We start from the raw sequence: 17,474 nt of genomic DNA, 5'->3' as shown, positions 1-17,474 counted from the left end.
TGGATATATTGTCCTTAACAGCCTTTAGTTTTACATCACAGTCTGGCAAAACCACATATGACAGCTTGTACAGAGGATGAAAACAATGAAAATACTTTAAAAATGAATCTATCCTAGCCACTTCACAATTGATGGCTGGTAAATTAAATAGTCAATGTATGAGTGTGTTTGCATAAGTTTGATGTATAAGTTTGCACAACCATGAAACAATGAAGCAGAAATGTTTGTAAAACTTTTTTTTTTTTTAAATGAATGATTTTTTTTGATAATCACACAAATTGCTGCAGCTGGGACTGGGAGAGAGGCTAAACATACTTTTCTCTGTTTATTACACAAGTGCCACTCATATTTACAGTGTTTACTGGCAGGGACACATTGCATTGTTTAGGAACAAAGTTCTCATCAATTATGGACCAAGCGCTGCTTGGTTAATCACAGGACCCAGTGTGATGTGGTGTGTGACAATGTGTCCCATTTATTCCTTATTATGTTTCAGCTATCAAAGAATGTCCACACTGCTCTTTCCAAAAACAATAAATGCAGTTAATGAGATAAACATGATTACCAATAAATCTTCTGGGATTTTGACCTTGCTACAAAGGCTAAGCTTCTTAACTGTGGGTGTTTTGACCCCATTCCCCTGCTTTTTGAATGTCTGGATCCTAATTCCATGAAATTAGAGTATGACTTAGCTCTTGGTATGACTTTTACCAGGAACTGAGCCTTTCTGCTCTGGTCAAAAAGCTTTGAAAATCATTAGGCCTATATTGAAAAGTGTAAGGCAATGGCCTATAGGTCATAAGGGGACACAGATCACTATTTACACAGTGTCAAAGATTGAGACTGAAGCCATTGTAGATCTGCTCACATTTGGCTGAATCCTCTGTTCAGTGTCCAGAATCTCTCAAGTAGAAACCATCATGGTCAATTAGAGTGGCTCTCATCCTATTTTCACTCTTCCCTCTACTGTGTGGTTTATTAGTATTTACTTCCCCTATAGCAGATCAAATTTACTGCATTTCACAACAGGCCATATGCATGTCACTTAAGTTGTGTTTGTTAAGTGTTTTAAAAACATGAACTCTGGTTGTGGGAAATTAGTGTTTCAAGACGCATTCCCCATATCAGATTAGTGGTTTACTGATATGGGGTTGTCAGTGATTTATTCTTAAATGAAAAGTTTAAAAGTTTGAGGTCGGAAAGATTTTTTAATGTTTCTGAAAGAAGTATCTTATATGCTCACCAAGGCTGCATTTATTTGATCAGAAATACAGCAAAAACAGTAATATTGTAAAATATTATTACAATTTACAATTGTTTTCTATTTTAATGTATTTTAAAATGTAATTTATTCCTGTGATGCAAAGCAAAACATTTTAGCAGCCTTTATTCAGTCTTCAGTGTCACATGATTTACTGCTCAAGAAACATTTTTTTTATGATCAATTATAATAACAGTTGTGCTTCTTAATATTTTTGTGGAAACGGTGATACATTTTTCAGGATTTTTTGATGAATAGTGAGTTAAAAAGGACTCTTGTAAAATATGTTACTGTGACTTTTGATTAATTTAATGTATCATTGCTAAATTAAAGTAGGCCTATACATTTTTCAAAACAGAATCTTTCTGACCCCAAACTTTTGAACAGTAATATGTGTACAATTCTAATTATGTTATTTAATTAGATTTATAATTATATATGCTTACTATAATTAAATAAATGAAAATGTACTTAAAAAAAAAAAAATCTGGCTCTGTTGAATCTGGCTTGTAAGACTCTCGTTTCATTACACAAACTGACATTTTCAATTAGCATAGCTACAGCCAATTGCTAATTAACACAGCCGAGTTGGGTGGCTGGGTCTCAGAGAGGTCATTTAGCATACACAAAGATCTTGACCAGCTAAAGGGAGCCATTGTTCATGTTCTCTGACAGGAAATGCAAAAAAGCAGAGGTCAATTATGTAAAAAAAAAAAGAAAAAAAAGTCAACTTTAATATACTCTAAGAATGATCAGGTAACCAATTTATAGTTTTTCTGTTTTTATTTTTCATATTTGTATAAAATTCACAGTTTAAGTGATTTATTGAGAACAAAATGGCATAAATATGCCAAAAAAATATGACATTGAAAAAAAAAAAATATATATAACAAATGCAAACCTATGGAGTAAAATACATTTAAAAAAGGACTTCTGAACCACTTCAGCCCATTGGTCACTTGTCTACAAAAAACAACCAAACAAAAACAAACCCACAATATTCACTTGATGTTACACTCTGACTATATTTGACCCTGGACTGAAAATAGTAACATTATCAACAGCCTCTCAGTGCAGTACATAAAAAGACAGCCGTGTCAGTTTAATGATCTTACATGCCTTAGTGAAATCAAATCTATTGCACATCATTTGAGGCCTTTTCACACCAAGAATGATAACTATAACAATAACTATATTATCGTCCACTTCTGTTTATTCTAAGCGCACACTGCAGTTATGTCATCTGTCACTTAAAATGCTCCAGCTCTTTAAAGTTTGGTGAATTCTGATTGGCTGTTATTTTTTTAATCGTCAATCAGCTGGAATTTTTTTTTTTTCGAAAAGTGAGTCCAGCAATATCATTTCTCTGTGCAATAGTGTTATAGTTATTGTCCTTAGTGCGAACGGGCCTCTAATGTGTGTCCATGGCGCATACCCAGAGTTAATGCATTCTGCAAAATAAATAAACCATATGTTTTGTATCTATTTGGATTTTGCCTCACCTGAGAACTTGTATTGACTATAAGTATGGCCTGTGGGCATGACCTCTTTGTTATTATCTTAATGATGTTTCAGAGTGTCAACTGCCTTCTGAGCACTGGGTTTAGATGATTTGATGCAATTCAGTGATCCCCTCAAAATATTACACAATGTATACAACAAAACAAGACAAGAGAAAAGTAATGTATACATAATGGAAACAAATCTCTAAGTAGATCACATTAAGTGGTGCTAAAGGATGTTTTTACACTCTTTACCAGAACTAATCAATAATGTTTGTGAAGCTGTTATTCATGTTACTGTTATTCATGTTCTCCTTTATGCTGTTGTTATTGTCGTTGAGGCTCAGGCCTTGCTGTTTCCTAAGGCCGCGAGGCATTATCTTCTTCTGTACAAACAGTTTCTGGAGGAACCAGTCGCTGATGCTCAAAGGGAAGTAGCTGCAGATGAAGTACATGAGCGTTAAACCCGGCCCGGCGTAGTATCGCACCCGAGGTTGAGGAGAGAGTAGTGCGTCCACAATGGTGTTGATGACAGGACTTAGATCCTCATTAGCTGTTTTTGCGTAACTCTGGAAGAGTTCCTTTGTCTCCAGCATATATTCTTCCCCATATTCTTCAAGAAGGCTAGATGGCAAGTTCTGGATCATGTTCTTGTACTCTTTCTCCCAGTACTCTGTATTACTGCTCTGCCCTGCAAGGTAAGAAAAAAAGCAGAAAGCATGATGCAACGGGCTAACAAAGGTGGGGGACATGGAAAAATCCACACAGAACAGCTTGGAGACATAGAAGGGAACGTAAACAGAGGTCTGGGGACACTTTATTAAATATTTATATTGCATTTCCAGACCTGTATTTGGCTGGACTATCTGTCAGGTCTATAAAGTCAGGACTCAAATGTCAACTCAAAACCTGATGGATCCCTGAGGCTCAGTTGTAAATAAACAGCTAAAATGAGAACTTTTTCTCTCAAGATGTGAGAAATATCTGATGGGGCCATTCACTAGGAAAAAGTCTTAATTTAATTAGCTTGTTTTGTTATGTGTCCTATAACAACACAAAAAGGTATACGTTTAGAAATGGAAGAAATAAATGGTAATTTCACATCTTGCCTGTCTTTTAATTAATTTACAGAATGCTACAAACAAGCTAATATATACAAACCAGTTCATTCAATTACTGTAGATGTTAAAAAGGTGGTTGGCCTTGGGCCATGTTACACAATTATAGAACCACTGTGATGAGAATGGCAATATACAGGTAAGTGAATCATCACACTGGAGGCATACAGTGTTTGTAACTTGATTTCACATTGTAAAATGTTAATCACCTGTCTTAAAGGCAGAGGGTAAGATAGTGGAGACTTTGACACCCCAAGGCTCCAGCTCATGACGAAGTGTGCTGATAAAAAGATTCAGCGCAGCTTTTGAAGCCCCGTATGACGCCAAACAAGGGAAGGGATGCTCACCTGCAGAATTACAAAGAGAAAGAATGATTAAATGACACAGATATCCTAATTACAATTTACAGCACTTCACATCCTTGAACATTTTAATAAGCAGGCTTTAGTTAGCACATTACTGTTTAAACCTGCCACATTGGCAGTGAACCAGTACAATGATGAAATGCATACCAAAGGTATAATTGTAGGGTTTTTTTTTTTTTTATAGAGGGATTGTCATTCATTGTTGGTGTAATAAAGATCTGTATTGAACCCAGGAAGCCTGTGGAGGTTAATTGCAGATTGTGACTGTTTATAAAACGTGGTTCTGCCTCAAGCCTTTGACATTTAAAAGAGCTTCTGTTCAAATCATCGGGAGAATGATTGGGAAGACAAGAGGCCTCCTGATAGTCCGCCAAAGTAATGACTGTTCATCTCTATTGAGACAGTAGCATCTGCTGCCCATACCCAGCTAAACCATTTTGTTTCCTTCTGCACTGATGGGGACATCTTTATTTAAAAGGGCTGTGCGCCAGTGTTTACGGAGAACTCAACTGTGTCCTGCGCCAGGCTGTTACTCATAGTATCACACTGTTTTGGCACAATGGAGGTAAACAAATGGAGACAAAATATGGGGAGTCAGGAAAAGCTAGAAAATATGCTGATTTCTCCTGCTGACTGAATTCCAGCATGAGCTTTAGCAGAGAGTTGCTCTCTGTTGAGATTGTTAGTGGACACTTGAGAAGAAAAGAAAACAGGTGGATTATAGTTTGGGCTCGGAGTAGTGTTTGGTTAGGTGTGATGAAGCCAAATGGAAGGCATAAAATAAACATCTGATGGACAGAGATACATTTATAAGTGCTGGCAGCTTTATATGCATGGCAGAGAGAGAGCGAGAGAGATTCCTAATTAGATTTAGCACTGAAACAAGAACCTAAAAACACTCATAAACATGTCATCATGTATAATTTAATTTACTCTTTCTTTTCTTTCCCTTTTATTAGTGGTGAAGTCTGAGTAGAGTAACTTAACTGTGCATAAGTGCATTAGCTACACTGGTTCTCACATGTATGTGTATGTGTACCTGAAGGGCTGGAGATTGTCACAATCCGGCCTTTAGCCTGTCTGAGAAGGGGCAGGAAGGTTCTGGTGACATGGAGGGTTCCAAAGAAGTTGACCTCCATGCATCCTCTGTAGTTGGAAATGAGGGAGAGCTCAGCATCCCCAATATTCACACACAATCCAGCGTTATTTACAAGCCCCCACAAATCTAGAGGAAAAAATCATGCCAGAGTATTATTTTGATTTCTTCTCATTTTATTTATGAAAAAATGATGAAAATATAAGCTTTAAAGCAAAGGTCGAAGGCCCCCTGTTTTTTTAACACAATATTCGAAAGCTCCCCAATATAGACTAAGATATTTTCTGTTTTCTGCTGCAATTATGACAAAAATGCCTGTTTAAAAACTTTTTTTATTAACAGAAACTGGGAGTATTGAAATATTTAATAAATTAAACACTATTCAATTTGGGATTTTGTGTGTGTGTGTGTGTGTGTGTGTGTGTGTGTTTTTTTATTTATTTATTTATTTATTTATTTATTTATTTATATGAAGTTAGATTATTTTTAAATATTTGGTTTCACTTCATTTTGATGGTCCCTTTAACACACTGTTGACTATACGAAACGTTGCACCTTCATGTCTACTAACTCTCATTAGAATGTTAGACTGGTAAGGGTTAGAGTTAGAATAAGTTGACATATACTTGCAAAGTTACTTATAGTCAGTAGAATGTCTGTTGGGGGACCATCCCAATAAAATGTTAGCAGATATTAAGCAGACAGTCTACTAATAATGTAATAACTGCTAGTTGACATGCAGGTGCAGAGTTTCTTATAGTAAACAGAATGTTCAAAGGGGACCATCAAAATAAAGTGTTAACAAATATTTATAATAATTTATTAATTTAAATACTTTTAATCTATCTTGTGGACCACTTGGATGTTTGCATGCTGAGAACCACTGCTTTAAAGTTACTGGAGGAACACTGCATCCATTGTGTTGGTCATCACATTTTCATAACAACACCCAAATTGCTCACCATTGATTTTGTCAGTGTTTAATAGCTGGTTAAATGAGAGGACAGCATGTTTATTCTGAGATAATGGTTATATTCACCCCCATCCTAGATTAGGGAAATTATTAGCAGAATAAGGAAACCAATGCCTTAACCAAGAAAGGAAAGAATCAGGGAGAGGAAAGAATAAAGGAAGCCTGAATCAGTTAGTTAAAAACAATTCACTCTTAAAGGTGGTATCAGCGATTTCAGGCCCAAACATAAATGATCACATTAATCTAATATTTCGCTAGCTGCACGCCCCATAAGCATGCTGTCAAAAAACCGCGTCTCTCTAGGTAGCCTAGGCTCTGAGATCAGCACACAAAAACAGTTGGTATCAACATCACTCAAAACCAAAATAAATAGTGTTCCAACCAATCATCGACAGGGGCGGGTGTTGTGAGGTTTTGCGCTCGTGCACGGCTGCCTATGACGGCTGCACGCGAAAATCTCACAACACCCGCCCCTGTCGGTGATTGGTTGGAACACTATCTGTTTGGGTTTTGATTGTTTGGCCAAACAGACTGAAAACAGCTGTTTTTGTGTGCAGATCTCAGAGCCTAGGCTACCTAGAGAGACGCGGTTTTTTGACAGCATGCTTATGGGGCGTGCAGCTAGCGAAATATTAGATGAATGTGATCATTTATGTTTGGGCCTGAAATCGCTGATACCACCTTTAAAAATAAAGATTCTTTAATGGGATCTATGATTTTATAAAGAACCTTTAACATTCATGGAACCATTCCCTTACACGAGGTTCTTTGTAGTGGCAAAAGTTTCTTTGATTAATTTAAATATTCTTTACACTAAGAAAAAAAAAAAAAGGTTCTGAAAGGAACTATTCACTGAAAGGTTCTTAAGGGAACCCAAAATGGAGCCAAATGGTTATTCTATGGCATGGCTGCAAAACCCTTCTTTTGGAAACTTTATTTGTAAGAGTTATACAGAAGAAAAAAAAAATCTACAAAAATGTGAGCAATTAAATATGTCCTCACTTTTCCCTGCTCAGCATCTAAATTGTGGAGACCCCACCCAGGTTTTGAGAAAGAAAGCATGGAATTTTTTTTCTTTTTTTTTCTTTTGGTCCATAAGCCACCTGGCGCTGTGGTGTGTGTGATGTTTGAAAATAAAACAGCCCCTTGATGTACTGCCAAATTACGCACCACCCTTCCACCCCATCCCCTCCTATTCCCAACACTATCTCTGAGATTAGACATTTTTGTCTAATCTCAGAGAAAGAAAAAATCATGCTAATACACTATACACATACACATATACACCAGACTATGCTGGTTTGACCACTGAGCACGAATTAATTTACTTATTTTACCTACATTAAAGGTATTTCAATGAGGTGCTTTGTTGATAGCATAGTTTCAAGATTGGGTTCAACAGAAATGTTAATGAAAACCACAAGCTGGTTAAAGTGTATTAAGGGTAACCAAAAATCATTGGCAGTTTTAAAAATATAACATTCTTACAGGGGTATATTTTAGGTTCACTGTGTTCAAACATGTTGGAGTGAGATTGTGTGTATGTATTTTCTGGCATAGTGCGAAAGTCCTCACCTCTCATGCCAAGTTTGGCCTTGGTGTCGAGGAGGGCTTGCTGTACCTGCTGAGGCTGGGTGATGTCTACCTGCAGGAGGGTAAGGCGTGATGAACAGACTCTGCGCAAGTGCTTGGCTCCCTCCCCGTCCAGATTCAATACGGTAGCGAACACTTCAAACCCCATTGCATCTAACCACTTTGCTGTAGCGTTACCAAACCCTGAATCACAACCTGCAGAGACAGGGGAGGGAAACATGAATTTTATGCCAATATATTAGAAATCAAAACACTAACTCCTTCTAAATACTCACATTTTGACAACATTTGACAGTAATTACACTTAAATGGCATGCTATGCAACACCACAGCAACATTGTTAATACCATAATAGCTGTTTTGGAATCATTTTAGAACACTTCAGCCAGTTTCAGGAAACTTTCTTATGTGAAAAACGATAGAAAACTAGGCACGAAACACCATCAGCATTGGTGACATGTAATCTCACTACTATGACCTCTGAACATCAATAAAGTTCAGCGAAACCAGAACAGTACAACAGAAAACAAAACAAAAGCACAATTACATGATCCCACATCAAGTTGCATGACAGTGTGATGCATCAGTCTCTGAAACATGACTCTTATCTCTACTAAATTACACAACTGAAAGAGATATTGAAGTTGGTGTCCTTCAGTTTGAAGATAATGTCCTTACCGTCCCAAGGGAGATTGTGGTTTTGGAGCTGTATTACTAAAATGTTAAAAATGCAAATCGGGACTCAACTAAACAAATCCAGCCATGGTTACAAATGCATGCTCATGACTGATATCTGGGATGCATACACATTTACAGAAGTGGTGGCAGGGAACGACACATTAATGAAAAAATATAACATCCGATCTTTATGAGGGTCATTTGAGTACGGATAATGTGTAAACCCATAGGAACTTTACCCCAGAGACACAGAAGAATGTTAAAAAAAGACAAAAAGGAGAATAACAGCAGACTTTATGTTCTTTTTCTACCCCTGATGTGCATATAGTTCTTGGAAATGAACGGCAATACACTACAGATTCTGGAAATAAAAGTGACATAAATAGATACACAGACATGAATATTTCTCTCAATGTAAGGTCTACAACATAACTGAACTACTGGAATTTAGAAATGAAAGTTTTCTGTCAGTGCCAATTTTTATAATCTTTGTTCTTTTACAATTGATTATTAGGAATTTTGTTTCTATCCAAAACAACCTATTCCATTCTTTGTCCTTTTTGTTTGACAGGCAAGTCAAAGTTGTAAAGCTACAAAATAAATACAAAATAAAATAAAAATAATAATAATAAAACTGATGCATGTTAAGGAAAAAAAAGGTAGAATGACTCAAGTGTATCAGAGGTCAGTAGCCTCACTTTTCACCTCAAATTTGTGAATGTGTGGCAAACAATTATACACCAGTTATGATAACAGCAGTTACACAAAACCTCAATCTCACCTCTGTATTTTATCTCAAGGTCCTCTGAGGACACACACATATCTGTCAGTGCACTAGCTGGGCTCTTTCTTTGTCAGTGTGTTATCCGTCATATATACACAAAGTATTCCTCAATAAACACGCCGAGCCTGCAGAAGGGAGGGTCTTGGGATGGGGGAGTTAAAAATACATTAATCAAGACTAACATACTTTAGATTATTATTATTATTATTATTAATAAATAATGCAACTGTTCAGATTTACCTTCCATTATAACTGTTAATCACTCTATTATCATCACTTAAATTAAACATAGGAAGATCTTTTTTAAATTTTGCCATTACCCAGATAAGTTATTCCCAGCCAGGCGTACATGTTCCCCAGCAGGTACTAAGAAGGCTCCGGGTAATTCTAATTCTGGTCATTCTAATTCTGTGGTAATGCTGTAGGAACTACATGGAAAAACAATAATACTTTCCATTTGAAATAAACGAGTGAAAGTGAAAAAGAGGATCACACAGGGAAATCTGTGTATTGGTTCTGAATGTTTTTCCCAACTAAAGTCAGAACTGCTGTCAAACTATAGGCATCCAAATAAGTACCAGTGGGAAGAGAAGAGCCAACAGACCCAACAGACCCAACATCCACAGAGACAGGCATGATTTTCACTTGCAGTAACTGCAACAGAACGATGAATGAAATGTCTTCCAAGAATCGGGCTCTACTGTCACAGCAGATGATGTAACTCAACAAATGCCTAGAGACCCCAAGGTGCAGATTCCATTGTCTTTCGCGACAGAAGGATGCCAATGTAAAATGATGATGTAGCGAAGAGGTCAGACTGCATTTCATTTGTGCATCTGTGCCAAGTAAATCCTCTCTGAACTCTAGCCCCACGATGCCACGCTTAAACCTTGCTTATCCATTTAACCTCTTCACCTGGCTTGAACAACTAAGCATAGCGGGAATGCCACAGGTGCCCCTCCCCTACATTTTTCTCCAAATATTTACAGTGTACTGTTATGTAACATTGATATGGGTATTATTAGACACTTCGGGTTGAGCATATCTCATCCCACACTCAATTGGTCTGCATTCTGGAGTTGCTCCAGGGACATTGGGTAAGGAAAAGGCATGCCAGAGCCCTGATGAGCCACTTCTGAATCCCCACACACAGATATATGTGACAGCAGTGAAGCCCACATGGTTTGGAGGACAGTCGGTACTGGCAGTGTGTGCTAATCAGTGAAGCAATATGAGGAACTTCCCTGGCTTCAGTGAAAAAGTGTTAAACACAAAACAATGAGGTTAATGGAGAGACAATGAAGCAGAAACCAAGACACACATATAGTGGCCCAAAAACATGTAGGGCACTTTGCGACACTTGATGTCTGAATGTCATAGCATTAAACACAAAATAGCAAAGCAAGTAGTATCTGCAAACAAACAATGCTAGAATTTTAGAACTAACTAAGCCATTTTTAAACAGAAAAAAAATATATATAAAAAAAGAAAGAAAGAATCTAAATACTTTTTTTGTTTTAATTTAGCTATTAATAATAATAAAATGTATAATAAATTTAAGATAATTAAAATTACATCTATACATTTCTAAGTGTAGCTTAAGTGTCTAAATAATATTTGGGACCAAGATAAATGCATCTTTGGCCTCACTCGCTTGTGATTTCACGTGCAAAACCATGCTGATGATAGAGGGATTAGCATTCAGATCTCTGAATGGTGTGGGATTAATAGTGCTTCCTCCTGCTGTCCTCAGCATGTAAACACAATGAGTGTGTCTCATGCTACCTGATCAGATTTCCTCACTGCCCTTCATAACACAATTATGCAGACTAATGTCACCTGGTACTTAGTAGCTCATTTAGGGATCCGGATTGACGCCATACATTTCAAAGAAATGTTGGGGTTCTGAATGAATTATACACTGGTTGATCCTGACAAATAAATCTCCATAACTCAAGTGGGGAGAGTCAAAAGAAGCAAGTGTTAGTGCGGACAGATGAAGAGATGAGAGTGTGTGTTTATTTAACACTAGAAGTTCACACCTTCATGGTGCTAGAACCTGGTGTTAATCACAGCTTAGTTCAATCATTATGGTTTACTGGGAAATCAAGAAATAGAGAGAGGTAGTAAGATGTGAGTATACAAGTTTCAGCTAGCTATGCAGTCTTTACAGAGTATTATTAAAGTTAAAAGAAATATTTTAATCCTAAAAAACAACAACAAAAAAAAAAAACCCATTTATACAGAGAGAACATAAATGTGTGCACCATTCCTTTTTATTGGGCAATTTATGGAAATCCTCCCTAACAATAAGCACATTTTTATCAAAGAAAGCGGCTTCATTATGTAAGAAGGAAGCATTTTTTGAGCAACAGATGCCTCAGAATAATTATGAGTCAAGATTACAGAAGTTTGCATTCTAATTCTAGTGAACATTACACTTTAAAGTTATTCTCCCATAGCTGGTGATTAACATGTACAAGGTGTACTGGCCTTGCAGTCTATAGACGTTTTTCCAGCCTGACTCTAGCCAGACTAATGGCTTTAGGTTGCTTAGTCAGCCAATTCTGTAACCTTAACCCCCTGTCTCACAGCAATTCAAGCCCTGAATGTGCCTTTCAGCTGGCTTTGTAAGAGGTTTACAGGTTTTCCACTTTCGCTTGGTTTTTGCCATAAGAGTGACTTACAGCTTTGAAAACGGTAATTTAAGAAAATATTCTAATCAAAATTACTCAAAAGTATGATACCGTGTAATTATATGCTAGCTCTGGTACAAAAGAAACAAAGACAAGGAAATGAAGAAAACTAAAATCAAATCAAGTGGCGTGCTCTGTGCCAACCTCAGAAGCTCACGCTGGTTGTGTGTGCATGTATTAAAGCAAGCAATGAAAGAGGTTGACTGAGTTGATGGTTACCATGCCAATAGACGACAGACAGCTTTGGGGGATTTAAGGAACCCATATGAGTTATTTCTGAGAAACCCATGTCCATCAAACGATTATAAGCTTCCTTGGAGTAACTGATTGAATTTAACACCTTGCCCTGCTAAGTGAATAACAGACAGTTAGTTTGCCATGGCAGCTTATGGAGAAAAACTTGACATGGTCAAAAATTAAATGACATCACTATAAAAAAAAATAATAAAAAAAACCTGCCAAATATTCACATAAAACATTACATTTTCATTCTGAAAGTCCAGGCTAATAATATAGTTTGCAGGTGTACTAGTGTGATAGATTTTTCATACATACAATAGTGCATGAGTTACTCAAACTCTTCAGGGTTCATGTACTGCTCTTGTGCTTGTACCTACCTTTTTTTTTGTTTTTGTTTTTTGTGGTTTGTCATATAGGAAAAGGTAGAATAGTTAGCAAAGAAAGTTAGCAAGAAATTGTTTGCAAAATAGGTGTTTAGAGCTGCTTTGGGCTTTAAAGGATAAAGAGATAACATATTCCTGAACAGTAAAGGTAAGTGCTCAAATGAAGTACATGACTACTGAAGGAGCTTATGATCCAGATTAAAAATGAGTTCTAAAACTGCTTAACAGTAAAATAAATCATCACATAAGTGCCTTTATTCCTCAAGGTCTGAGCAACTACACAGTGTTGTTGAGATTCTTTTTAAGAGCTGCTTATTGCACATTTCACATGCACACAGTTTTCATATAGAGCTAATATCATTTTCTATCCCCCATGCCTAAGCTAACCCCCACATAAAACTTTAATCATTTGTACGATATTAATTTGAACATTATTTTTTATGTTTATTAAGATATTTTCTCTTGGGGACAGAGGGCACTTACCCACACAGAGAAAGCGCAACAAGTAGTTTTAAAGCTTGGTGACTGGACAAAAAGTGCTGAGCAATTAGAGCAAAAAAGGTATAGTTTACTCAAAAATGAAAACTCTTGTCATCACTTATTTATCCTCATGTCATTCTAAACCTGTATGACACGAGGGTGAGAAAATTATGACATCATTTTCATTTTTGGGTGAACTACCCTTTAAAGCAATGCACTCAATGCAACTACAGAAGTCTCCAAAGAGCACTTTAAGAAACAGTGCACAAAGGTGCAGGTGGAGAAATACAGCTATAATTTGTAAATGAGTTGTAAGTAAACCACCAGGTACAACACGGCAGCTCTTTGATTTGATTTATGGCTTACACTGCATTTATGTTGCATAAGATCATTTAACTTATAATCAGATTAGCTCAGCCAATTAAGAAAAAGCCAAATAACCTTAGAGTACTCTCATCCAGCAGGACACAATTGACGTTAACACACAACACATAAGGATAACAAAATTAGAACATACCTTACAAACACCACTCAAACTTGGCTTACCTTGAATACAAAGGCACATGACCAATATAATTTGGTTCATACCACATGTTTTCCTCATTGCCATAAAATATGGGTCAATACAGTTAGTGATTAATCATAACACTGAGCTGAACATTACATTCTCTTTAGCTTGATATGATATATGGATAGAGAAAGTTGTTATACAAACATAGTACAGAGTGTTCTGGATCAGGACCAAGTCTGTACTCAAACACATGCCACAGAAAGTTTTGTGGGGTAAAAGTGAGTGAAGTAATTCATATGGAAATTCCCATTTAAGAACATAGTACAGTATGTTCTGACAAGGAGGGTACAAATTTGCCACTCATTCAGTCATAATACAGGTGGAACACATTCTAATTTTACCTCTAAAAGTTACTGAATCACTAAATAGAAAAACAACAGCAATCATAATATAATTGTGGCAATTTTGCACAACAGAATTCACCCAGCATGACCTACATTTCCCAGCTCTTTGTACAATCTGTGCTTATCAATTCACGTGCATTTTATGTCACTACATAATGATCCTCTCAATCAGCCATGAATCACAAGAAGAAATCAAAACTGTCATCAAGCACTGAATATAAAAACAGTCTGAACAATGACAAACATGATCACACATTTTATTCTGTAATTTAGTTTCGGTTTGGTTCTTCTTTTTCTTTCTGTTCTTACCTGTGATGAAGACTGCCTTGCCTTCAACTGGCAGGGAAGGTTTGGGGATGGCCCACGTAAAGTACAGCCAGCAGGACACACAGAGGACCAACCTTGCCAGCACAGCGGGCATGCACAGGGCACACAGTCTCTCCACCAGCAGAGTGGCACCCAGCCATGCCACCACTGAGGGCATGGCACCAATATGGAATGCCAGAAACTTCTTCACCGCTCCACCAACAAAGATGGACATTACTCCGATGTAAATCCAGAAAGACACTGAACAGTCTTCCATTGTACTAGAGGTGAAAATGCTTTGTACTCTCTCCCTGCCTCTTTTTTTTCTCTTTTACTGATACTGGCACCCTTCCCTCTTTTTCTCTCTCCCTCTCACTTTGTCACTGTCTCTTTCTCAAGTGGGATCACACTTACAAATGAGCAACCATGTGCCTGCTCGGTTCCCTATAATCTCGAGCTCACACACATCTCACACGTTTCAACTCTGAGTAGGCGAGTAAGAGCTAGTGAGCAGATTCGTCTGACTGCATGTGTGTATATATAGTGTACTCTCCAGGAGAGGGGAGGGACTATGCTCAAGCAGATGTAATCAAAGCCCAATAGCCCCCCCCCCCACACACACACATGCATATGTTTGTCTTCTTTCCAACAAAGCATGTGATCTTTTTCACCGTTTTACTATTTTATTTGGCTTCAACAATCCATTGTGAAAACTTTCTTCTGTGAGTTAATCGAATTGTGAGTGAGAAAAGTATTAAGTCTTTTTTTTTTAAATACTGCTAAATGGGAACCTTACACAATTTAAGACAATTTAAGCTGCTCTGAAACAGTATGTACTGCAAAAATTAAAACTCACTTGACTTGAATTACAGGTGTCAGTGAGACACTGTGACTTTCCCTTTGTGGCTGGTTGTACTACATACGTTGTGCTTCTTTGTGTGCACGTGTGGTGACTGTCTTTCCTCTGTAATTACTCCATAAAATGTCCATTTGATGTGTTTTGGCATCAGTGTATATGTGTTATAAGCCCGACAGGTCTAATTTGCTGGTTCTTTCAAAATTACATTAAACAAAATTGTATTCATGGGAATGTACAAAAGTAAGCAAAAACAGAACAAAAAGTGCTGCTGGCAAATACAAAGTAGAGAAGGTGTTTGTATGTGTGCAATGAGGAAAGAAAGTTCTCATTTACAGGGTCATTAACTTTTCTTCTTAGTGCAGATGTTTTGCATATTTTCACAAACTTATGACCAAAAATTCCAAGAAGATACATGTAATATCAACAAAACATTTAAAATATTAAAGATCATATTTACATATAAATCTCCTTTTGGTAACACTTGCAGATTCATGCTTCCCATAGCACACATTGAGAGCTGTATTACAAAGATATCAACAGTACTAAAAATAAAATCATTAAAAAAAGCATCAAAGAATAAAAAGTAATGAGGAACAGAGGGAGGAAGGGGGACAAATGGTGGATGTGAGGCACCTATGGACATTGACCTGATTCCCTCATCAGGTGTGTTATTTCATCCTGAACCTCATGTCATCATTACCCTATTTCTGTCGTTTACACACATCTTTCTTTAGAACGTGTGTGAAGTAGGTTATAAGCTCTGTTTGTTTCTTTCCATCTCTCTTTCTCTAAATTTCATCCCTCCCTCTGAAGCTATTCACATTGAGTTTGTCTAATTACACATGACAGTACAGTACACAATAAGAAATTACACAGCTCCTCCTTCACCCAGCTCAGACAAAACAAACTCCAACCCCCATTATTCATCTCTAAGCCTTAGTAGTAGTTAAAATATTTCCTGCACATAATTACTTTGGTGCTGTGCTGGACACAGTGCTCCTTGGCCTTGAGGTGAATGACCTTTAGAGGTAACAGAACATATTGCCATTCATCAATATCACCACTGGTCAATCCTGTGCCACACACGCTCCACGACATTGCAATACAGATCACATCGCATGATACTCATTCTTATGTAAGCCTCTGGCACAAGGACTAACTTTTATCATTTTGATGGGTTCAATGTTTTCAACCTGAGGTCATATAAGAAAGTGATTATAGGTACAGAATGCCTAATAAGGTAGTGTTATATTAGTTTATGATTACAAATTGCATGTGAGTTCTGCACTTTGGATGTGGAAAAAATAATGTTAATACTTAGGCATAAAGGGGGAAATTAGTTCTAAACATGCACCTGCATGAACAAGTGCAGTGTTGATATGCTTTTACATATCTGAGGTACAAGGCCACAGTAGTGAGATTCCTCCTCAAGTCTATCACTGTTTGTCCATGGGGGGCGATAGAGAGCTGTAAAACTATCACTCCTTGAAGAACAAACCTTCTGGAGAAAATGTTCTGGTCTGAGCACACAAAAAACTGAATGGCTTCAAAACAGAACAGAAAGAACTGTAAAAATTAATAATAATGGAAGTATTTATGACTTGCTTTAAGTATTTTTTTTTAACAAAAAAGGTGTATTTGGTTGTTGTGCTTCTGTTTTCTTTATTTCAAGGTAAAGGGGTAGGACAAAATAACAGAGAGACAATATATTAGTATCAATGACCCTCAGCTATAGAACAATCCTTCATGGAATGCCGTCATACAAATCCTGTGTATCGTGAGATATTGGACTACTACACTGTAAAAAGTTTAACTATTATTTACTCAATTTTATTGGTGAAACATTTTTACACTCAAAAAAATTGAGTAAATTTTAAAGCTGTGAAATCAATGAAATATACTGTATGAATTGAGTAAATGCAAGTAAAAAAATTAAGTAAATCTGAGTAACTGCATCTGGTACATTAACAAATAAAATTGAGTAGAAATAATTTAACATTTAAACATTAAAAAAACTATATTTATGAGTAATATTAACTGTTTTTATTAATGACTGAGTAATATTAACTTTTTTATTTTCTCTAAACCTTTGTAAAATAGTACTCCAGACAACCACCATTATACATTACATTGGCCTTTATTTTCAATGAGTACAGCAATACAGCACATTTTAGACTGTTTTTTCATGTATACAATATTGCCTGCATTTAAACTTATTTAACAAG

General features: G+C 36.7%; 1 protein-coding gene across 2 annotated transcripts; it reads right to left on the bottom strand.

The window, feature by feature from the left end:
- Positions 1-2,025: 2,025 nt before the first annotated feature.
- On the bottom strand, positions 2,026-14,902 carry hsd11b2 (hydroxysteroid (11-beta) dehydrogenase 2). Of its 2 annotated transcripts, XM_081349011.1 has the most exons (7): positions 14,394-14,881; positions 13,687-13,715; positions 12,286-12,415; positions 7,891-8,103; positions 5,286-5,471; positions 4,091-4,228; positions 2,026-3,454 (listed from the first exon to the last, which is right to left on the bottom strand). In XM_081349011.1, the coding sequence occupies exons 1-7, from the start codon at positions 14,665-14,667 to the stop codon at positions 3,024-3,026; spliced, it is 1,401 nt and encodes a 466-aa protein (XP_081205137.1). In that variant the 5' UTR covers positions 14,668-14,881; the 3' UTR covers positions 2,026-3,023. The 2 variants fall into 2 exon arrangements, with proteins under 2 accessions (XP_081205137.1, XP_081205138.1); XM_081349012.1 differs by lacking the exons at positions 12,286-12,415; positions 13,687-13,715 and having other exon boundaries at positions 14,394-14,902.
- Positions 14,903-17,474: the final 2,572 nt, after the last annotated feature.

The sequence above is a fragment of the Scardinius erythrophthalmus genome (genome assembly GCF_964197995.2).
Source record: "Scardinius erythrophthalmus genome assembly, chromosome: 2".
In the NCBI taxonomy this organism is placed as follows: Eukaryota; Metazoa; Chordata; class Actinopteri; order Cypriniformes; family Leuciscidae; genus Scardinius; species Scardinius erythrophthalmus.
Note: the sequence above shows the minus strand (reverse complement) of the source record. Positions and strands in the feature narration are given on the sequence as shown.